This window comes from Onthophagus taurus, chromosome 6, assembly GCF_036711975.1.
Source record: "Onthophagus taurus isolate NC chromosome 6, IU_Otau_3.0, whole genome shotgun sequence".
Taxonomy (NCBI): domain Eukaryota; kingdom Metazoa; phylum Arthropoda; class Insecta; order Coleoptera; family Scarabaeidae; genus Onthophagus; species Onthophagus taurus.
The window spans coordinates 3,354,517-3,379,576 of record NC_091971.1 but is presented as its reverse complement, the minus strand read 5'-3'; the positions used below and the strand labels follow the sequence as shown (position 1 = coordinate 3,379,576).

At 32.5% G+C, this 25,060-nt stretch overlaps 1 protein-coding gene and 1 long non-coding RNA gene across 3 annotated transcripts in view; one reads left to right on the top strand and one right to left on the bottom strand.

Annotated features, from left to right (window-relative positions):
* Positions 1–2,814, bottom strand: part of LOC139430226 (uncharacterized) — a 34,915-nt gene extending 32,101 nt beyond the window's left edge. The window contains exons 1-2 of the long non-coding RNA XR_011640686.1: positions 2,410–2,814; positions 2,200–2,360 (exon numbers count right to left, since the gene is read on the bottom strand). This is a non-coding gene — a long non-coding RNA (uncharacterized lncRNA). The remainder of the gene's footprint in view (positions 1–2,199; positions 2,361–2,409) is intronic.
* On the top strand, positions 1,524–25,011 carry LOC111424873 (Leucine-rich-repeats and calponin homology domain protein). Of its 2 annotated transcripts, none has more exons than XM_023058590.2 (10): positions 1,524–1,750; positions 17,768–17,964; positions 18,023–18,340; positions 18,391–18,631; positions 18,696–18,885; positions 19,233–19,319; positions 19,376–20,009; positions 20,064–20,201; positions 21,872–21,949; positions 23,809–25,011. In XM_023058590.2, the coding sequence occupies exons 1-10, from the start codon at positions 1,576–1,578 to the stop codon at positions 23,938–23,940; spliced, it is 2,190 nt and encodes a 729-aa protein (XP_022914358.1). In that variant the 5' UTR covers positions 1,524–1,575; the 3' UTR covers positions 23,941–25,011. The 2 variants fall into 2 exon arrangements, with proteins under 2 accessions (XP_022914358.1, XP_022914357.1); XM_023058589.2 differs by lacking the exon at positions 23,809–25,011 and adding an exon at positions 22,119–23,728.
* Positions 25,012–25,060: the final 49 nt, after the last annotated feature.

Here is a 25,060-nt window from a genome sequence, read left to right as displayed (position 1 = left end):
ATAGTTAAAAAATTTTTGTTATTCTGTGACATGGAAGTTTGATGCCATCTCGTTGTCTAGTGCAGTAGGGGTGAGACTCTATAACTGTGTTAGTGAATTCCTGTTTTTGTGTATATAGTCGAGGCACGTAAGTATATATGACTCTGATTTAGTTTTAGACCTACTAGCGTTCTAATCGCTTTCTTTTATAGTTTGAAAACTTCTTTTAGGTCACTGGAAGCACCCCATATTGCTATGCCATACACCGCCATGCTGTGGAAGTATGCGAACTACACATTTCGTGATTCAGTCGATAGAATTCAACATTCGAGTTGAACCACTTTTCTGCCTCAACCATTAATGTACTAGTTTTTTTCCTGTAGTTTGTCAATATCCTTTTCCACATTTATGAAGGAAGTATCGTTCGCATAAAGACAAACTGAATCCGATGCTATTAAATCCGGAAGATCATTTATGTAGATCAAGAAAAGAATCGGTCCAAGAACCGAACCTTGCGGAACTCCTGTTTCGACTCTTCCATTCCGATATTTCACCTTTCCAGTGAGTGTGTTGTTGTCGCTTATCAAGATATGAAACTAGCAGGTTAAGGGCCTTATCTCTTATTCCGTATTTATTCAATTTCTTAGTAAAAATGTCATGATTTACAAGATCAAATCCCTTGCTAAGATCACAAAAGGCAATTTGAGTATATTTTTGTTCATCAAAACCTATTAAGCAGTGCAGGACAATATCGAAAATTTTTGAAATTGGAGGTAGGATAGAGATTGGACGGTAACGGTAATTATTCAGGTCGTTGCGATCTCCAGGTTTCTGTATTGGTATAATTTATGGACTATGATTTTATGACTTATCACGAATAATTTCATGGCATGACCTACAAAATAAAGACAAGGCATTGTATTTAATCAATAATGTTTGTTATTTAATCTATGCCATAAACGATTGCTAGAAAAATGTGTATAACAAGACCGTGATTTATCATTGACAAGCGACCTTGGCTAAATCACGATCGTTAAGGATAAATCTTCGCGATCTAAATTAAGGGTTTGTTTGCGTGCTTTCTTAGATTATAATTGCATGTCTTTTTATTCATGTACATTAATTCTGCTTTTAGTTTCAGATTACTTCTATTTCAGGACGTCTACCAAGTCACCAGGAATTCGAGTTTACAGTTTTATTTTTCAAATTTATAACCTTGTTTGAATGTTTTCTTAAGTTTGTTTAGAAACTTTTTGAAGTCTAACTTAAACATTATAACAAATAAATAAACATTTAAAATAGTCTATTGTATAGGCAACCAATTCGACGCAATTTCAATATATAAAAAAATAAATTAAAAAATCACTTTAGTTTATGCCAAAAACTCCTACGAAATTATTTATTGCATCTTAGCATAAAAATAGAAATTAATATTAATTAATAATAAAAAGAAATAAATTAAAAAAATATAATTTTTGTTATTCTCGTCCAACTTCGTGTCGGTTAGTGCCGCCATCTACTCCGGATCGTCTACCGGTCAATCAAAACAAACACATTCAGTGAGTGAGTGCCAGTGAGGTAGTGTCGCCATGCAATATGGCAGTGTCGACGGTTCATTACGGAGGACACTTACAGAATCAATTAACTAGATCACTGGAAAGGATCCTCGAGGAGGCAAACCAAAGCGGAGAGTTAAAATTGGGCAACAGAACGTTAAAGGAGTTTCCGCAGGCGGACCCCAAGTACAACTTACACGACACCGTCATAGCAGGTTGGTTTGGCTTTGAATTTATTTTATGCGAAAACGTTTTTTGATAGTATTTGTATGATTTATTAACGAATATTGTATAATGATTATATTTTATAGTCGTTTTGGGTGAATTTTCAAGATTCTCTGAATGTATTTTTATCGGTTTTCAGCTCGGATGTTGATTGCGAAATATGCGTAGAAGGAAAACCACTTCTACTTCGCGGAAATAACGAGTTTTTATTAACCATATCATAAAGTTGATATAAATATGATAAGTTTCTGTCATAAAAACGGACTTTTTAATTAGAGAGGTTATTAGAGCCAAAGAAATGATTTAAAAATAGAAAACAAACATTGCACTCCTTTCCAGCTATTATTATTTCCTGCTATTATCCCCCAGAAGAAACAACGCCTCCTCAACTTCCTCAGAATCCAAACAAAAGGAGTAAGAAAGCGAGTCGAGTACTTACCTGGTAATGGGAGGAATAAAAACGGCGTAAAAAACGATGCCTATTTAAAAATAAACTGTGACATCTCCTTTTTTTAATCACAACTTGGATTTAAACGAACCAATCAAGGTCTTCTTTTAAAAAATGTATTCGGACGGCGACGTTTCTCGCCTCATTTCTCGCTACAAATACAAGCGGTTATTTCATTGAAATACGTTGCGCATTCCTTACCTCGCTGTTAGTCATTAAAGATCTTGTACGCCAAGTCTAGAACAACTTCTCATTTTCAAAGGGAATTCTTGTTAATACGAAAACGTTTGAGATGAGGTGGTCATTTTTCGTTAAATTGAGCAATGTCAATTTTACAATAATGATCTTGATAATATGTAAATATGTAACTGGACCGTACCTCTTGATTATATTTCTATTTAATCACTATCCCCCTCAGATCTGTTCGAAAATGTCCTCCCCGTGTTCTACCGTCGGTTGCTGTGACAGCAATGGGGCTCATTTTTGGGGGAGTTAAATTGGTAGAACCCCATCTGTGCAAAATTCATTTTGACGTTGATTTCAACCTAACCTTACTTTTTCAAGTGACATTTTATTTTGACGTTTTATTAAAAAATTTGTATTTAATTCATTCAGTGTTAGAAATAACACTAATACAATAAAAAGATAGATTTACAATATAATTTTAAAAAAATTACTAATTAATAATTTAAAAAACACAATTAAGTTAATTTTTGGTATTATCCGGAAAATTTTATGACTAAAATTATTTTTTGTTTAAAAGTTTTCAACCTGCCGTTACCATGGTGATTTATATGGTGACGGACATCTTCAAAAAAAAAATATTTGTTGCGTCAAAAGTACGTTTTATAAAAATTATCACGATTATTTTAAACAATTTTCGCATTAAATGAAGCTAAAAGTTCCGTTTTTAAGGTAAAGTAAGTACAATTATTTTTTTTAATGAATTAATCGAAATAACAAGTTTAACCGTAAAAGGCAACATCAAGAAAGTCTTTAATAACTCATTTAGTAGTGTTTATTTATGGAATTTAAGAAATAATTTTAATCTTAGCAGTAAGAAAATTCGTGTTGATGTAAATTTCAATTGCATTAACGCGTTGTAAAAGTTATGTTGTACATTTTTCTCAACCTAACCTCACGTTTTCAAGTGTCATTTTTTTTGACATTTCATTAATATAAATTTAACTTATTCAGCAAAATTACAATATAATTAAAGGTAATTGCTAGTTCAAAAAGGAATAAATGTATAATAAATATTCCTGAAATAATCTTGAATACAAAATCAATATTACTGCATTAACTTGACATCCATATGATGGATGAGCGTTTAAATTTACTGTTACGTCTAACAGTATAATACAGCTTCAAAATTAAATACATGAAATAAAATTTGAATATTAGTTTTAAAAATAGTACCTTAACGATATGAGAAATTTCCTTGGTTATTGAAAAGTTTAAGATGTGTACTAAAACATAAAACTACTAAAACCTTGTATTTTATGGTTGAAGAAGTAAATTGAAAATATCGACCGAAAGATGCGGTGTTTTGAGATAGTTTTGGCGAGGCGCCAGATAAAAGCTGGAGCTAGAAGGGAGATTCGGTGTAGCAAAATCATGAGATCTCGTGTGCTTCCTCCTTTTATGCGGCATCCGTTACGACGACGGTCTCGAGACGTGTTGGTTTTGAGTAATTCTCGGACACTGCCCAATGACATGAATGAATGTTTTCTCTAACTCTTGGCATTCTGCCCGCGTATTCTTTGTACTTACGAACAAGTGAAAAGAATTCGACCTTAAAGTCTTGACCTAAACAAATCGATTCAATTAATTTTGTTGTGTAAACAATTTATTATTATTAAAATAAAGTTATAAAATAAAACAATAAGAGTATAATTTAATTGGGACCATAAAATTGGACTTGTACAAAAGTTATCCATCGAATTCTTAATCCCATAATGAAATTACTCGAGAAAAAAGGGGGATCTAACCTAAACAAGGTGGAAAAGTTATAATGATTTTAGAAGAGCACTTCCGGCGATCCAATCTTGAACTCTGCAAGGGATTTCAGAGTGGTTTTGTTTGCTCTGCGAATATTCTCCCTATTCTAAATACCCATTTGAGGGGGTTGAACAGTAGTACTCAAACAAACTGAATGTATTTGGAGTATTAGTCATGGTCTATTGATTACTTTTTTGACATGCTAATTGAGATTGATGATAAACATAAAGAGCTCGATAATTGTTGCATCCTACACCTTATGTTCTAAGGAATTCTATATTTCAATAAATTTCGTTTATTTCTGCAAAATTACGACTGAATGTAAGACGACTTTTTAATTTCACAAGCATTAAAATAGAACGAAAACTATGAAGTATCTGATTATTGCTACTTTAATAGGCGATAATACCAAGAGCAACTTATTTTTTCTAGTTCGTACTTTACGAGGTTAAAGTTATCTATCATCTGCATAATGGCTTTCTTGGATATAGTCTGCGTTTGATGAGGTGCCAAGGCAAGTGGTCTGGAAAGCACTGCAGGGAACGGTGATGCGTAACGGGAACACCTCTAGCATGTTTGTCGTAAAAGATGGACGGTTGCTATTTCTAGCTTTATGGATGAAGTTTTGGTCGGCATGATCAGACCGTTCATGTACCAGGCTCTGACATATGCAAATGATGTACTCCTCATCGCAGACTCGGAGAGCAAATTGCAACATGCTTACTCGAGTGGCAGAAACTCTAAAAGAGAGTGGTATGATTTTGAATAAGGTGACGAGTCAAGTTCTGGTAGTGACGAGGACAAAGGAACAGGTGGATAACATCTACATCGAATGTGATGGTCAACTTCACACACAGGTCAGCAGCTCAATATCTGGACACGACAATTCACCAGATGGGCAAGCTTACTGAAAAGGTCAGGAACAGAGTGGTCTCAATTAATCACGTTTAATAAGTGATCTAAATAACTTTGGGAAAAAAATTATTTTGTTCATTCTATTATTAACTTGATTACTTCGACATTTTTGTTTATTTTCTGAGTTTTCCGCTAAAACACCGATTCTTAGTGGAAATATACAAGCGGAGTAAATACAAGGTGAAGAAATAGGGTATTCCTCATTTCAACACTCAATATCCCACACCAAGACTCAAACTCTTTTGTTTTCGCTTTTGCAATTATGACCAACACAGTGACAACAATGTTATAGGTATATTTAAAATTATAAAATAATCACCTTTATGACTCAAGTGTTAATTTAACGATATTTCATACATTTGGAATGATAATTACCTTGCAATTCAAACCCAACCAGCCACGTGCCTATGCAGTTTATTGGCCATAAAACACGAATACATCCTTATAACTGTAAATCGTTAACTTATTTTTTAATTATAGTATGAAGTAATCTAAACAACACATCTTAAGCGCATTTACAAAAATAACGGTGGTTTCGTGTTGAAAATAGCCACTTTCAAATGGCAGATTAAAGCCTATTTAATATGACTATTATAATACACGATAAGGAACCGCTGGTTTTTGCAAAAAACTTAAGGTCACAACCCTTAGGGACCCAGACGTCGCGACGGTGTCGACGGGGGGGAACGACGAGGGCGAATGAACTCACCCTCTAGGCACCTGCTCCCTTATTGTTAAAGCAATGTATTCTACTCAGTTTAATGTGGGATTTTGGAGCTAGGCGCCTATAACCGTCTGAAGAACAATAAGTTTGGCTTTTACCACCCTCTTGAAAATGCAGCACGTTTCCTTTCAACAACTAGTTGCTTATAATGTTATGTTATAAAACTTAAAATTAATTAAAGGTGGTAGTATTTAGAAGTTAAGAATGACGATATTAGGCACACCTGCTGAATGGGTGTTAATTGATGGGAAAGGCTTCATTTTATTCCAAAAATAGATTCTGATTGAGAAATCTGTAATACCAAGATCAGGTTAATGATGAAAGAAAATGAATAAATAAAATGTTGCGTAATTTCCCTTTTTAAGAACTAAGTATAAAGTTTTCTAATAAGATAAATCAAATGGATTTTATAACTTTTGAAACAAACTATCTGGATTGAGTAGTTAAAAATAGGTTAAAATAACGCAGGAACTTTATCATAAAAAATTACACATGTCACAATAAACCATTGAGCTCGACGAGTATTTGCCAAAAAATTTGTTCCGGCACCAGCGTTTTAATAAAACAAGACAATTTTTCGTCATACCTAAAAATAGAATATGTTTGAAAATAATGTGGCAGCGGAGAAATATGTATTGTGTACTCGTGGTGGATAAGAATCTATCCACAACTTACAAAACATAAATTGCAGTCACGTATTCTCTCGTATAAGTAAACGTTTTTACATAAATCAAACGAAAAAAAATATCGACAATACCATAAAGTTATCTTCTAGTCACGTACTAACATGTTTCATCAATTTCCAATATCCTCGTTGTACCAAAAGAATTCTTTTTAAAAAGCGTAATCTATATTTATAAATTGTATATCATAATATCAACACAAAGTCGTTAACAAATATTGTAAACATATAACCGATAACGATTCTATTCATAAACACAGTATAAAGTGAATGTGGTCAGGGATTACTAAGTCACGGTTGATGTTTGTTTCATCTTTCTTGTATTAGTGAAGATCAAAGAAGCCGGTTTTATCATCAATAATCTTTACGATATCTCAAACACACATATCGGTTTTAGTACCAACGGCACTCAACACAAAATTTTCAGGTTCTCCAACAGCGAAAATAGCAAAACACAAATTTGTTCGTGTGGGTGCGATACGCGTTTACTAAGTTTATAATTGCCAGAGACAGATTATGGCACCCAACGTGTACGCTGAAAATAATACCGCTAGAGAAACGGGTCGTGCCGTTTTCAGCCGAGATTTCCAACAGCACACAAAGAAACATCTCGTTCCTACTAAACTGGTGTCCCTCTAACGTTCTTTATGACAAGTGAATGACCCCCTAGGTTCTTGCTCGACTGACTGGTTCATACCATACAGACACATACTCTGCTTCAAATCAAAATCCCCCTAGGTTAAAAACAACTCGGAGTTTCTTTTAAAAAAATGGTGTTGGATTAATTAATAACGTACTTACATTTTCTAAAGCATAAGTAAAACGATTCACTTTTTAGAATGCATCGGGCAGGTGCAAAAGCGAAGGTGATTTAGAGCAACAGCTGGTCTGCGCTACTTTAAACATGTGGATAATAGTTTATCACAACAAGAAATCCATTTCATTTAGTACACAATCATGATTAAACGTTGTGGCTACAAGGTTGTGTACCTTAAAATTCACAGTGAGTGTAAAATGTAATAACTGGGCGGCAATTATTGATTATGTAGGCGACCTGCTTGTAATTTTAATTCTTGGTTTAGATACAGTTTAAATTGTGACTTAACGAATATTGAAATTTGAAACAAATTTAAAATATACACCCAATGCCGTTTTAGTGAATCAGCGTAATTGTTCATTTTAATATGCGCTATATGTTGATAGTTTAGAGTGTTAAGTTATATGAAGCTTGATAGTAAGAGGCAGCTTGAGTTATGTTCAATCACTGAAGAAAATATGTAGTTTTAATATAATTGGTGTCTTCTTTACGGGCAGATGTTCTTCAACGTAAGTCTATGATATTTAATTTCCTCTTGCTGTACTATTATTGATTATGGAATGTAGCTGTTAGCTCTCAGTGGCATGCAAAGACTGGTACATATTTTCTCTTGGTTTGCTTATGTGAATGGGGTCTTGCTTCAGTATGTAGGGGTTGCGTTGGACAATATCTAATCTGGAGGAAAATGTCTGGAATATTTTAAATTGTAAAAAACTATTGGGGAACTGCAATTTCCAAATTCATCCGAGCTTCTCCACGTACTGCTTTTTGGTCTTGTCCACCCTTCTTTCTTATTTTAAACCTTATAGCTGCCTCAAGAATTTTTCACACATAATTTGATTGTCCATTTCCTTTAAGTTGATTTACCAAATAGGTCTCAATATCTTCTCTTCCTGCGTATCCTTTAGAACTCCAAATGTGATAAGGTTCAATCGCCTCGGGTTCTTCGCAATCAGCCGACTTCTCTGTATCACCTCCATTTCTCGTTTTCTCTCCCGGATTTGCCATCATTTTTTTACCCCCACCTTTTATAACAGCATTTTACTACATAATCACCACGTATCTGATAATTAAGTACTAATTTTATCCAATACTTTGTTCTGCACTTATTCCTTCCACCTTATGTTAAGTACTTTGTATTTATTAGCAAATAAAAGTTTAAATTAAAAAAAAATAGTTAGCTTTTCATGTATGAACCTTATCAATAACCTTTCGAGTGCAGGAGATAAGCAATTTAATCGCAAAATGCGGGCGTACAGTTACATTCACTCACAACAGCGTAACCGTTCTGTTTTACGCCGTAAATTATGATTTAAGCGGTCTGATGGGCAAATACAGTATGCTACTTGTATCGTTGCATTCAATAAAACAGTTGTATTGACAAAAATGTTTTTCTTGGTAGCAATTCTAAGCTTGGTGTTGTGCATAATGATGTAACAAACGTGATTTGATTAATAATTTTTCGTACAACTCAGGTTCAAGTACTTATTAATGTAATTGAGTTCGAAGTGTTTCTAAATATAGAAAATAATATGGACAATGACCAATTTTTTTTTGTTTTATTCATGGTTCAATGGAGTTCTTTGAAATGAAGAGAAAAAATTTAAATATTAACCACTACGTTCGTTAACTTTTTCTTCGGAACGTTTACTTTGGACTTTTATCCGAGCTATTTATAGGTTTTTCGGAGTGGAGTCTCGATATTGTGATCGCGTTTCAAAAGGCCTGCTCTTAACTTCCGAGCGCTTGTGCCATTAGTGGAGGGTTTTTGATATGCCACTCACGTTTTACGAGTGCATAGTTTGAATTAAATTAATTAAAATTTTCAAAAAAGGCCAATTTACATGTTTTTGATGTTAAACAATCAAGTTATGATGCAAATTTCTTTTCGTTTTTAACTCAAATATAAATCGAGAAATTTTTAAAAGGTATTTATAGATCAAATTCTTTAAACAATTTTAACAACCATCAGTTTCTCTTTTTTTTTTCTTAAGTGGTTTTTAAATGTAATTGGCTTTCACTACTGGTTTTCGGTTTTCTAAATGAAGCAGAAAAGAGAAATACAGTAAAATCTCGATATAACTCGGGTTATTCCTCAAGTTGCTCTATTCTATGTTCGTAGATAAACTATTCAGGGCTGACGTCACAAACGGACCTTCGAGCTGTTCTTTTCTTTTATTTTTCGTTCGATAAAAATATACCACAATCTAATGCTGAATAAGAATTAAAACTAGAACTGATTCTAGAATTGACTAGAATGATTCTAGTTCTAGGTCTTGTGTTAGTTCTAGTTTTAACTGATATTCGGCGGTGACGTCACGAACGGACCTTCGAGCTGTGCTTCGTAACTTGTCCTTATTATAAATATAAAGCTACGTAGACAGAACGTAACGATGTGGATAGCTGTCCGAATTTGTGTGCATTAAAATTATTCATATAATTGACTTTTGGCTATAACGGACCCCGTATTAATCTGTTATATCGAGGTTTTACTATACTTTTAATAAATTCTTTTTTCAAACGTTAAATTGTATTATGGGACACACAACGTTATGTTTTATGTGTAAACGTACTGGAATTGAATTCCAACTTTAATGAGAACCATAATTGATTGGTCGTTTAACACTGTTTCTATTTCCGTCCTAACTATTTGTAAACAAACGAAATAACTTTCTATCGACAAACCTAATATATTTACGCAATCGACAAGTGCTATAATTCAAGATGCCCGGAACGTTGCAAACTGTTTATTTTGACATCGTTTCTTTCGAAATGGATCTTTTTTATCCATTAAAGAGCGTCTCGATCTGATTTTAAACGAGTTGATCGACCAAAACAGGCTCATCTTTAAATCCGTGTGTAGTTTTTTAAAGAGCCATTTTTCTTGGAAAAAAGAAACTTACGCGTACTCAATAAATGGTCAAGCAAGAGCACCAGTTTAAGGTCATTCCTACTCACATGGAACGAAATCAGATACAAAACTATATCATCGGTCACAATTAAAAAAAAAAAGTTAAACTTGTTGGTCATACTTTAGTTTGATGTTGCTATTTATGTGTTCTCAATGAGATTCATTTCTAACCGAATCAATCTTACAGAAATTTCATCAAGTTGTTATAACTATTGCAGTTTGCAGACGACTTCCAATTTATCTCGACTCTAAAGTTACGAGATAAAGTTTCTTAGTCTATTTATGAAGCGTGCAAGTGTCTCTCTACCGGAGGGACTACATCATTTCACGTTTGCGGCTTCAAGTTCATCGCCTTGCGACATTTATTTCTGTAAAATCGTCTGCCGTAATTTAGAGATATTTCGGGCGACGACTCCGCCAGAAACGGCGTTCTCTGAACTAACAGGTATTTTTGACCTTGAATTTTGGGGAGTGTCCGTTAATGGGGAGTTTATATTTAAAAAGATTCTTTTTCGGAAGTGAATTCGTCTTTTTAATGTTATTTTTGGAACGGAAGTTCCTCGAAAATTTTTTAGATGTCTTTGTTAAAAGCTAAAAATCTTAAGTCTTTTTTTTTTAACTGTTATGTTTCCAGCATAGTAATTTAATTCGTTGTGGTACTTCACGATGCAGCAGATGCGTTTTGAAAGAACCGTTCGTTTGGTGAAAATCTAATCTTAAGAACGTTCTCAGGCAGAAAATTGTGCGAAATGAATTCGCGATTGCCGAAGGCAGACCGTTGATTGTCCGATGATGAAGCAACAAAACCTAAAGCTTATAACGGTAAAATTAAGTGATCATCTAATAAAGTTTAATTATCAACAAGTGAATTACCCAATTTATATACCGACACTTTTATTGCAGTTCAATTCCTTGTAATTCTTTGTTGGATTACCGCGTTTACTTTTGATGCAATCTATCGTTTAAGGTATGTCCAACCTTAATAGGTTTGTTAACTAATCAGATAGCACCGATTAAAATTCCCACAGTCGCCTTTTAATCGCAAAGTGAGTGATTCAAACGACCAACTGACGTTATTTGAACGTCATTCTAATACTGAGTTTAAAAGACTTTGTAGTTACATACATATCTTATCCACACATTGTGTTCCAGATTTTACTTAACGGGTCATACCGCTGACATGCGGTTACTTAGAAACATGAAACTCACATCTTTATCAATGGTGGTTTTGTGTAACAGTTTTTCGATTAATTTTATGCTTTTTAATTAACGAAGCTAGAATGGGAAATGTTGAAATTGATAATACCGTTAGTTTAGAGAAGATTAAATTGTTTGTATTTACCAAAGTATATTGTTTTAAAAATATTGACGATTTTTGATTTATTTTTATGGATTTATTACCAGATAGTCACGATTAAATTACTTTAATTACTTAAGTCGTTGTGTTTAACGATGATTGATTTTAATATGAGAAAACTGAAAATGGCCTTTTTTGGTTGTAATAGATTTTAATAGATGGCGTGACCACCAACATTCTAAAATACAACTTCAACGATGAAAATAGACCACTTACGGTCGAGACGCTACAATCGAGACCATCAAACTAATTGTTAAAAAAGTTAAGAAATAAAAACTCAAACTTTATTATATAATCTAAGAATTCTGAAAGAAATCATCTTTTTAATAGAAGATTTGTTTAGATTTGCAATCGATTAATTGTAAATTATGCAACTTCAACGACTTTATATTTATAAACAATTCTAAATTCCTCCTAATTCACCAAGATATTAATAGAGACAAAATAGATTCTGTTTCTCATTAAAATTTGGACGTCTTCCAAACTTCAAAAGTAATTTGTGAAAGACCATAAAGATTTTTTTCGCATAACTTATTTGATACGGTCCAGATGGAGGAATCTTGCCGCAATTTTTCTAATAGGTACTTTTAGTACCTCGTATTCCCTCTAAAATCCTAAAGATTTTCCGCGATTGTCTCTGACCTATAAAACGGAGCGTCGCGACGCTTCGCTGCTATTATGATGGTTTTTTTTATCTAACCAAGAATAATAGACGAACGGGTCGTAAACTTTATCGTGTATAAGACGGATCGTACCGAGAAAAGTTCAGGTTTTATTTCCGGAATTTTAAATTGTACTTGCACCAGAAACTTTTGAGTGCACTACAAAAGGTTTCCTAGTTTCGGTCTGTTTTATACAAAAGTTTTATTTATGTCAGATTTATTTTTAATAAAAAAAATTGTAGTTTTGAAAGTTACATAAATTTTAATAAAAATGTTCGAATTTATCAAAGTTGGAAACACGACAGAAAACTGTCGACAGCTTTTTCTATTTCCGTAACTGTGACCTTTTTTACTTCGTGTAGGCTTTTCGATCAATGTTGTCCTATTCTGATGATAGAAGCGACTTCATCATGCAACTTTAACCTTTATTCCATAATAAATTGAGCTTACGGTAGCTGTCAATTTCTAAATATAAATTGAGCACGAAACTTTTAAAATTAAATTAAACGAGGGGTTTCAAAAACAAGACCAAACACGACACGTAACAACAAAAAATCGTTTAAACATGCATTTTAGTGTTTTAATCTGATGTGTGCGTTATGTATTGTTGGTAGTTTGTCTGTGTCTAACTAACTAGTTTCAGGATTTTCTACAACAATGTTTGCATACCAGTTTATTCAAAACTTCATCAACTTCCTCATTTTGTTGTGTCAAATAAAGTTTATAATTATTAGATTAGATTCAAACAGAATTTTAATTGTAAAATTGTTTTTGTGAAATCGATTTTCCTCGAGTATTCAGAAATTTTGAGTTGATTGGAATTTCTAAGCGATTTGCTTTTAACCGCATCGCATTCCCCATTATCTTTCACCGTAAATACAAAAAGAAAACTTCCTTGATCAATTTCTACTATATTAACAGTTTCTAGTTTTGGTTCAATAAAAAATGTAATCTAACGCTGGTCAACCACTAAAACTAGAACTAACACTAGACTTAGAACTAGAAGAGACGTGTGGCTAAACTCGAATGATTCTAGTTCTATTTCTTGTGTTAGCTCTAGTGTTATACTAACACTGTTACTAGAGCTGTGCATCTGGTCCATGAATGTAGCAGTCCACTTAGATTCTAGCAAACACTCCCTTCACCGTATTAATCCGTTATATCCAGGTTTTGCTGTATGTATTTACAAATTTTGAGATAATGGGAACTTCTTGTATAAAACGAAAAACACGTTAAACTGATTGAGGTTAAAACCACAAGGGATCGTAAAAATTAACGATACCAAATTTCTTTTTTCTCGAACCACGAACCGATTGCGGCGTCGTACCACAAAAACATCATCGCGTTTCGCATGTGCACACGTAACAACATCATTTTTCGTCCCAGAATGAAAATTACATAACGCAACATGACGAGTGCGTGCCACAATAAAAGATCCGTTACTTCGCTGTATGAAGATGAAACTCAAGATGCCATAACAATATTTTAGACATCGTAAACGACTGGTTCTCCGGTTTCCTTCCTACTTCCGGGATCTTTTCATCACACACCAGTTCAAGTAAGCACATTTTGTTAAAGTGCTATACTTAATTCACCTTGATATCGTCTTTTTCCTCGTTGACGTCAATGCCATTAATCATCCGGCGTAACAGAAGAAGGATGAGTAAAATCGATGGAATCGTGACGCAGGTGGGAGGAATTATGCGAAATGAATCGCAGATTGGAGTTATCGTAAATCAGACATCGATTTATTTTGTGTAGTTTTCGTTAATAATCATTTATTTTGTTGGCTATTGTTAAAACTAATCTTATCAATGTGTGTTTGGAAATTTCATTATTTATGTCGATAACAGGTTCTGCATTATATGTTGAAGATAAAAATTTAAGTACATATTGTGAAAGGAACGCTTTTAGTCATCGATATGTAATCAAACTCATTTTACTCAGAATTACAATGTAGATATTATACAGTGAATAATTTTAACCTGGATGAAATTGAACTGGATTCTGTACTATTTAGATCTTGAATCTAAAATAGAAGTACGACCTCATTTATGTATACTGTGTTCTCAGTATACATAAATAACTATTTTAGTTACACAATACAGAAAATTAGGGCTACATTTACTCCAAAATTTTTTGATCACCCCGAATTCCCAAAAGTCCTGTTTCCTTCCCACCACCACCACCCTCCATTATTTAGAGATTCATCGATCCTGCAAAATCCCCTTTTTGTAAGCTCCCAATTTGATTAAGTCTACGTCTACTCCCAGTGCATTTACAACGTTCCCAATCCTTACGTGTTTCTCGAATCCTCACATGCCCTTTACTCCGGTTTAATCATCAAACCATGAATGCTGTCATCTCATCGTGTGGGGTTGCGTGAGGCATACCCAAAAATTTCGGATCGATACCAACCGACATAGACATAACCTAGCACAAGTAGGGTGAGCTTCCTCCCGTACCACCGTGTACCGTGGACGTTGGTTAAAAGCATGTCAAAAAGGGGATATTGGGAAAATGTTTTTGTTCTGGAATGTACTGTTATGGAAAGCCTGGGGGAAATGGCGTTGGTAGGAAAATTAAATTGGGGCGTGTTCGAGTTTACAGCTGTTAGTGGCAGTTTGTCGATGGTCTAATAGGATTTATTACTGTTTTCTAAGATTTAAAGAAATCGATAAACTAAAGCTCTTTGAATCCGTTATAATAATTTAAAAGCAACATTTTTATTCTTTCATCAAGTGCTAAATATATTTGCAAACAATGTGCTAATAAATATACTTCATGAGAAATAAACGCGGAAAGCAATGTCTAAAACGATTCTCATTACAACACAGCAATAAATCTAATTAGCTCTTTCCTTTCAACACAAAAACAGGGTTATAATGCAATTTTAATTGCGGTCGTTCCGTTCGCATTTTACAAATGAAGGTTCATAGTCATTCGAGTTCAGACCAAACCCAACGTCATCTTTGCGGTTTCAGTTCCTGTTTACACAGTCTGTTTATCGGGTGAATTTCTCCGATGGCGCTGTACCATACGATACAACCTACTTGTTCTTCCTGTTTCATCGTCATAGCTCACGGTTGAAAAGCGCTGCCATAACGTAGACTAGGCGCCGTTTATTCAAATAACGTTTAACTGGTTTGCGTGGTTCTTCTTGGCGTTATTTTACACCGTGCCACCTGTTTGCCATTGGCGTCGCGTCAGATACAATAGAACTGGGTGCAGTGTGTGGCGCCGTTGGGATACTAATAATTTAGCGACAATTACTCCTCGTTGGCACATTATGTTTGTTGAATAGAAACGATGTCTGCAAATAATTTATTATTAATAAAAGAATAACTAAAGAAATATATTGATGTTTTTTGTTCAAGTTTTTCTTCGTGATTTTATAATTAGCTTTTCAGGGTTACTGAAGCTATGAATGTGTCAGCTTCTTTACAGCTTGTAATATTGGCAACGGAAATACATTGAATTATAGACCGTACGTCGTAACATTAGGTTTAAAACTTTTCAAGCAGCTGTTCTTGCAGATGGCGCTAAATCTGCCACGTGCCCTGCACCCTAATGATTTTCTGTTCTCGGTTATGATCATCTCTCTCCAAGACCAACTAAAACAATTAAATAAATTCGTGTACTGTGCGGTTTCTTTTTAACACAAAGAATCAATTTGCAATTTAATATTAGGCTAAATTTAGAACTTACTTTTATTATTTTATTGTTAAAAGTGTTTCAAATAATAATGAGTGCCTTAATTTAAATTGAATGGAGTTCTAGGACGTTTTAAATTGAAATCGATTTTTTTTTCATTTAATTTTTTAAATGAGTCGATTAATAAACTCGCACCAAACAAATTGCTTCCGCGTTTCTAACTATAGTTTAACTCATATACATGTAAAACAAATCTAAATTTGTTTATTCTGCAGATTTCTGATAATTTCCAGCTATAAATATCTTCACAGCCGCTCGCTTCAAATTCATGCTTATTTAGATTATAATTTATACGTTTCCTGTGCGCTAAAAATAACGATCAATCGATGAGTATATTTGTTTGTGCCAAGTTTGATTATGTTGCTTCTGTATTGTAATATTTTTTTAATTCACTGATTTAGTGTCAGCTAATAAAAATATTGATAATAAACATTAAACAGATTAAATACTAAGCTCTATATTCAATATTAAGTTTAACGCCTGATAAACGCCATTTTCTTACCTTAAAACCATCAATAATCTTGGAACCAGTAACCTTGTTTTCATAATTTTATCAATTAACTGCGGTGCCATGGAAACCGGGTAGTTTGGCTGAATCACCACCTCACTCAATCTTTCAAACCCTTTCGGTAACTTCTACCAATAGTATCTAGATTTCTGCTAGGTCCGTCTAGTCTTCTATCAACAGTATTCAGTTTTCTATTAATCGAATCTAGTCTCATCGTCTCCCATAGTATATAATTCGTTACCAGCAATATGTAAGATTTTATTAGTAGTATCTATTCTTCAATTAGCAATATTTAGTCTTCTGCTAGCAGTACTTAGTCTTAAACAAGGAAGATTTAGTTATTCGCTCCAGTATATAGTCTTTTACCAGCAATATTTGGTGTTCTAACTAGGACACAAAAATTATTTGTTTATTTTATATCGCATTGATTTCATTTTTTCAACCTCAAACTTTTTATACTTTCCCATCGTTGGATTTATATTATTTATCTCCGTTAAAATGCATTATTACATATATTAGCTAGGGGAAGTTTTTATTTTTCCCCACAGATCACAAAATGCGCTAATTTCGTATTTTTTATGTGAAATACTTTCATAACCGTGAAGATTTATAGATGAGCATTATGGCCCATAAAAGTAATGTAATGGAAGTCATTAACTACTAGTAAAATTGTGGGGTGTGTTCATGAAAGCGATAATTTTTGAATTACCAAATCGAAAAGTTTACCTAAAATCTTAATATAAGTACGTGACAAGTAAATTTCCGAGTCAATGCATTTTCATGGTGAACGCATAGAATCCGAATTGAATGGGGTTCTGTTTCCGTCGAAGACGCCGCCGCCCGTCGTCGTATTTTGAATTATTTAACAGGTCGCTCATCCTTCTTCGCTCGTTTCCCTCGTCCACAAACACCAGTTTCCGCCGAAGGGCTTCTACTTGTGGGAATTCTTTTGTTTACGCCTCACCGTCTCCTGTGTGTCGCGGATGAAATGCACATCTTTGGTTCTTGTTGTCTCATTCGAGACACATCCATTGTTTCACTTTCAATCTTTGGAGATCGACCGCGACGTGTTGTAATTATCCTACATTTTCACACTGAAAGCGAGAATACCAAGCAGGTGTCTGATGTAGGTTCCAACAAACCAAGTACGTTTTATTGCGAAATATCGCCGGATGTAAACGGCGATATGACTAATCGATTTCCGGTCATTAAATTAATAGTAGTTTCACCATCATAATATTAATTAAAATTAATTATCTTGGTTTCAGATCTTTCAAGAAATCATTTTAGTGAACTGCCAGTAAAGATAACGGAGTTTCCATTTTTAGAACGTTTACAGTGTTATCACAACGCTATTAGATACATACCTGACAGTATCAGTAACCTGCAGTGTCTTACATACTTAGATCTAAGTAGAAATCAATTAACTTCTCTTCCAAGGGAGATATGTCTCCTACCAGTACAGGTATGATTAGTTCAAGGTGGTTAATTCAGATTTGTTTTTTGTAATAATTTTTGTTCAGATTCTTTTAGTGGCCAACAACCAACTCTCATGCCTTCCAGACGAAATGTGCAAAATGCAAAAGTTAACAGAACTGGATGCTTCCTGCAACAGACTGACTCATTTACCTCCGCGACTTGGAGAATTGAAACATTTACAAAGTTTGGAATTGAGAAATAATCTCCTTCTTTGTGTTCCGTTGGAAATTACTTATTTGAACTTGACTCGACTGGATCTTCGAGCAAATAGAATAAGTAATTTGCCAGTTGAAATGAGGAATATGACGACTGTTATTCATTTAATGGTTGATGATAATCCATTAACTAGTCCTCCTGCTAGCGTAAGTAAATCAAAATTATTGAAAAAAAGCTTTATTATTTTTTATTGTAGCTGTGTAAACGTGGTAGGATACACATTTTCAAGTACTTAGAAATAGAGGCCATAAAATTAGGACATAAGGTTGGATTGAATGGTTCTGGAACGTTAGGAAGGAAACCAAGGAAGAACGCTGGCAGTGCTTCCACATCTCCTTCTTTACATCTTTCCCAGAGACTTAAACAAAAAAGGCAAAATGTTGATAGTGGTTATAGTACGGATTGTTATGATAAAAGATGGTCTCAGGAACTTCCAGGTACAAAATTTAATAAAGAAAACCTCGATATGAAAATTATAAACGTATTAAATAATATTTTTAGGTGAGACTGAAAGACATTGGTCTTCTACGCCAATACCAAACAGAACCAACGAACATAATGGAACACATTCAAACAATTCAACACCCTCAACTATATCACCTGGTTTGGATAACACCTTTGAAGATGATGGATCACGAGCTAACCCTTCAATTGACGTCTGCGATAAAAGAGACGACAGACTTAACCAAAGGTAAATTTTGAAAACGATTCGATTGGTATTTAAGTTATTGATTTTTGGGTAGGTCATCGTAAGTTTTCTTCTAGGGACAAATTGAAGAATTCCATTTCTCTGTTTTTTTTTTATTTGCTACATACTGATTTTTGCAATTAGATTTATTATGGGTTGTGACAAACAAAGCATATAAATTAACATTTTGAATGTTGAAATTGTTTTTTTTTATTAGAATTTTAAATTTAACTTTTTTTTTTTTGTTGATTTTAAGTAACAACCTCATATCGCTTTGATAAATTTATTCATTAAAAATTCTAATTATGCTAATTTAAATTAACATTGCCTGGTGTGATTTTTCCTTCTAGTGTTCGCGTTGTTCCATACCCCGATTCGCAAAATCTATCTAATGGAAGTGAAGAAAAACCGAAATTACAACAAATTCAAACTTACAAGTAAGTACTTTTTTTCGTAAATAACCCCTCATCACTAACAACATTGATATCATTAGGGAATACAAAGAAGCTCTTAGACAGCAAAGAGCACAAGATGTACCTTCAATTTATCGTACTAAAGATTCTGATGATCATAGTTACAAAACGGAACCGAACACCCCAACGCATCACGGGTCACCAGCTCGCACTTTAGCGACATCAAAATCGGACCCGACTCCATTAAACGCCCCGTTTAGTAGTAGTCCTAAACATATTTATGATGATACAGGTCCGAAAAAGCCAATTCAAAAAGTGACACCATCAAGAAGTTCAACTCCAGCAACAAGTTCTCCAGCACATCAACCGCTTACTAACGGAACAAACGGCGATACAACTCCCAACAAAAACAGTCCAACGAAATACATTCAAGACTACATCAAACCTAGTTCGCCAAATTTACAATCAACTGGAATCCTTTCGCATGATAATGTGCCAACTACAGTCTCAGTTTCAAATGGAAAACCGAATAGCCCAAGAGCTTTTAATGGGGGTTATGTAAATGGGACGAACAAAAATAATTTAAACGGAATGAAATCGAACCGAAATATTACTTGGAATCAAGATGTACCAAAAGATAAAATGACGTTTACTATGAGAAGGGAAATCGATAAAGCTAAGGAAGAAACTGAATTGATTAATCAATTAAGAAATGTAAGTGAAATAAAAATAAATTAATTATTAAGTTGATCTCAAAATAAATTTTAGATTATTGAGACGAAATTAAAAATGGCTCTACCAGAAGATTTAGCTCCCGTTTTAACAGATGGAGTTGTTCTTTGTCATTTAGCAAATCATATCAAACCCAGATCAGTTGCGAGTATACATGTTCCTTCTCCAGCTGTTGTAAGTATCTTTATGTAGTAATATTTCAATCATTACAAATTAATCATCATTGTTTTTATACTATAATTGGTATTTATTTGTAATTATTAATTATTTTGTATTTATTTCGTTTAGTTATTTTGTAGGAAGAGCTATTTTTTCTAAAATTTTTGCTATTTTTGCTTTCTGTTAAGTTTGTTAACGTCATTTAATCTTAATATTGAACTAGATCTATATTTTTTGAATTCTGAGTAGTAAAATGAAAAGTCATTTTTACACAGTGTAATTTTTCAAAGCTATTTTTTGGTGGGAGTTTTAAAACCAGAGAGGTTTTATTAAAACAATAAAAACTATTAAACTGAAAAACGACCAAAAACGACTTAAACGTCAATTTGACAATTAATGGTCAATTTCGTTAAGATATCAAAAATCAGTTAATTTAATGTAAAAAATCTTATGGAAATACTAAAATTAACGAAATATATTATTATAAATCAAAAAAAGTATAGAAAAACTTATATGAAATATACAATATTCATCAAATTATTTCAAAAAATTTAGGTTGGTACGATTTTAGGGATATGTGTTTTAGTTTTTAAATGTCAAAATGACGTTTAAACGTTAAGATGACATTTGTATTTCAAAATTATTAAAAAAATCGATAAGGGTTATAAATAGAACAAGAAAATGGAAAACTATAGCATTTATCAGAATGAAACAATGAACACCATTATTGCAAATGATTTGTACAAAAAGTAAAAATATTATTTGACTTTTAAACGTCAAAGTCATTAAAAAAAGTAGATATTAAAAAAACTCAAAAATCTGTTAATTTGATGAAAAAAATCTTTGTGAAATATTAAAAGTGTCGAAATATCCTAATATATCATAAAAGTTATAAAAAAATTGGTAAGAAATATTAGACATTCATCAAATGATTTCCAAAAATTTAGGTTGGTACCATTTCAGAGAAATGTATTGTGATTTGTAAACGTCGAAATGACGTTTAAACGTTAAGATGACATTTGAATGTCAATCAATAAAAAAATTAATTCTATAATAAATCGTGTTTTGGCCGACGATCGTTTCTACCAATATGCATTTTTGGTCTAAACCCGATACTTTGTAGTTCTAGGTCTAGTGTTAGTTCTAGTTTTACACTATCACTAGAACTAACACTAGACTAGAATCATTCAGGTTTAGCCCAAGGTCTATAGAACATAAGGTTACCCAATGCCTATTCTCTTTCTCTGAGGGGCAAGGTGGGTCAGTGACGTAGCTGGTTCTATGAACAACACAACAAGATGCGAGGTTTAAATATTTTATATAGACTGTACCACAGTATAGGCTATCTTTTACTCTGACTGTATCGAACCAGTGACTTCAATCTGCGGGGTAATAATCGATACTACAGAGGCATAGGGAATTAGGTAATCTTATGTTCTATAGACCTTGGGTTTAGCCATACTGAAAGACGTGCGGCTAAACCCGATTGTTTGAAAACTGACCAATAGAGTATAGTTGTAACTTGTTTTTGAAGAAGGTTCTAGTGATAGTGCTACTGTTAGTTCTAGTTTTAGCTTAATTAATACTTTGAAAACCTTCATACTTTATTATGTTAATAAATACCAATGATAGTACAATAACATTATTCTAAATTTATTATTTTTAACTATTGCAAATGTTTTTAGCCCAAATTAACGATGGCAAGATGTCGAAGGAACGTTGATAATTTTATTGAAGCTTGTAAAAAGATTGGAGTGGATGAGGTAAGTTAAAAAAATTGATTACATAAAGCTTAAACCCGCTTTTCTTTGCTAACTTTTTTAATATCCTTCCAAAATCTTAAAAATTATACTTAAATGCTTTCAAAAAAAAAAATGATCCCTAAAAAATTAATGATGTGCTGAAGAGTGAGACTATGGGTGTTGGTTGCAGGGGCTGCTGTGCAGTAGCGTTGATGTAACCGAGCAGTTGAGTGGACGAGGCCTTCCGCGGTTACTGGACACCGTCGAGGCGCTCTGCCAACTGAAGGTCGACCACCCGAAGGCATCACAAAAGCCGCCTGGGGGGCTCCACGACACCATAGTCTCACTCTTGTTGCTTGCGACGTTCGTCATCACTGTGGTTCTGCTTCTCGTTTTTCCTCCACCCGGATAAATAAAAAAACCAAAAAAAAATGATCAAAAAGTGATGGTGGAGATTATTTATTTATTTTTGCATTACAAAGTTTTTAATGAAACATTCCTCGGGATAATTTAAATTGTTCGTTATTGCTGCGACTTAAAAAGCAGAGATTAATTTTTAATTCTTAATTTATTTTTCGCTGTTTAATTAACTACTTATTACTATTAAACTCTATAATAATAATAAATAATAAACTAAATATATAGCGTGTTAATAAAAAATTTTAACACCCTATATAATTAAAAATGTGATGATACATCAATCAGGAAATTAAAGGCAGCTTATTATCGCTGTTAACTTTACAATTATACGCTTGTTGTAACATAAAGCTTAGAATGAAAAAGAAAAAGAAAGAACGTTTTGTGATGATCTATTTATTAACATTCCATTTTATTATCTTTATCATATAAACGTAAATGGCTTTAAACTAAAAAATTTAATAGGGTTGTTTTATAGCTTGCGATTCACTTTGTTAATGCTTCGTTTACTTCTGCAGATAATATAATAAAATGAAAGTTATATTATTATATTTGCAAATATTTAAAATATGCACATTTGGAATAACGTATAATAATGTTTACAAACAATACATTTGTGCCTATAAGTATACACAAACGCAACATTAAGCTTGCAAACATGTAACACCACAAATTTTTAAATTAAAATGAAAAATTAATGCAGGATATTTCCAATGACAACAACAGACTGATATTTAAATATTTTTGTAATTCATGTCTTTATCTGCACTTTAATCTTAGAAAAAAAATCAAAAAAAATTTTGTGAATTCCATTTAATGTTAGATCAGTAATTTTTGGGCATTAATCATATCAGTAGATATATTCCAGTTCGATTTAAATGGTAAGTTTTTTAAAAAAGCATTCCAAATTTTATTCCAATTAATCAAAAAAATTATAATAACGATAACTTTTAAGTTATCTTTTAGAGAGCTTATATTTGTATAAAGATTTTCGCGTTTAATTTCTAGTCAAAAACGTTTAGTTTTTTTCTTTCCTCTTAAATACCCCAGTATTATCATTCATACAAAGAACTTATTTTTTTGTTTATTTGCCAACCAAATAGAATTATCTTTTTTTTTTGTTATTATGTTGTTAATTCTTTTTGTTCGGGTTTATTTTCTTTTTTAATAATAATTTTTTAGGTTTCACCTTTTAAGTAGGTACAAATAATAATTAGTTTTTGGTGTAGAATGGTTGATTTTTTTTTTTTCGTTTTTATTATGTTAAGTAGTTTTAAATTTAACCTGTTTTTTTTTGAAACAATAACAGTATTTCGTATCCAACTAAAAAAAGTATGTATACCAGTATTTATAAAAAGCTTTATCAATAAAATATAAACAAATTTTGTTTCTTATTTCTTTAATTACCAAAATGTGTTAATTTTTTCTCGATTTTTTTTTTATTTAGTGTATTTTTATTTTAGAACTTAATATGCTGTGCGGCGGACGTTTTAGAAGGACGTGGTCTGGTTCAAGTGGCTATAACAGTAACTGAGTTGCTTAGGTTTCATTCTCCACGATCTCCAATGCACACCACAGTACCAACCGTTATTTAATAAGGTAAAATTTAAGTTATAATTTGTACGTTATTTCTTTTATTTAATTTTATTTTTTATTAAAAAGGCTGATTACGTTTTATGCGAAAAAACGTCTCATTTTTTCAAATAAAATACATCATAAATATTTAAAAAAATATTTTCAAAATACATAGTATAATCAAAGCAATTCTTAATGGTAAATTATAACTCTTCGATTATAATAATAATAATGATGATGAGTGTGATACGTTTCATGTGCGATATATTACGAATTTTTTGTGTTTATTATAAGATTATTTCTCGTATTATACATTGTTTTTTGTATTATTGTATTATTATTCAGTTCGCTCTTGTGATAAATAACACTTAACTCGCAACGAAATAATAGAAGAGTTCTACTTACCGCGTCGTGTACGTGTAAATAAGTTACAAAAGCTCAATTTTAAAATCTCTATACCCATCTCAAAACGTGTTTATCGTTTTTTTTTAATAATTTGACTTAATCGTATACTTATTTATTTATGTAATGTTGTAGTTTAGTATTACATATCAATCAATCAAAATGTGGCATTTTTTGTAGTTCTTTTTATGAGGATACCGTTACGTGCACTCATTTTTGTGCCTAGTAATTCATTTTTTATGACAATAATTCGCTTATCCAGTTCAAAAAAGAAATAAATAAATAAGACGAAAAATAGTAATAATAAAAATAAAAAATTTACGAGAGTTTCAGTGCCAAAGATTTTAATTATTTTAAGTTTAATAAAATTTTTTTGTAGCTTTTAGATTTTGAAACAAACTTTTTTAAATCGATCTTCCCGAGTTGTAATCTTTTTTAGATAGAAAAAAATTTGCTCTCGTATTTTTTCCCTATTTATTATGAACGAAAACATGTACATAACAAAAAGATGTTACAAAGTACGTTTAATTTAAAACAAAAATGTGTACTTTTAAGAGAAAGACGAAAACGGCGAACACTTTGTAGAATTATTGTGATGTTATTCGCTCGATTGACTGTACGTGTAATTATAATTTTTTTCATTGTATGATCTAGTCAACATAAAATAAATATTCACACTTTTCTAATTCTTCCTTTGTGTAAATATTAGACCCAAAAAAACATTTTTATTTTCGATAT

Coding starts and splice junctions, on each gene's coding strand:
- LOC111424873 (XM_023058589.2), top strand. CDS start 1,576: ATGGCAGTGTCGACGGTTCATTACGGAGGACACTTACAGAATCAATTA. Junction 18,886..19,232: donor GACGACAGACTTAACCAAAG/GTAAATTTTGAA, acceptor TTTTCCTTCTAG/TGTTCGCGTTGTTCCATACC. Junction 19,320..19,375: donor CAACAAATTCAAACTTACAA/GTAAGTACTTTT, acceptor TGATATCATTAG/GGAATACAAAGAAGCTCTTA.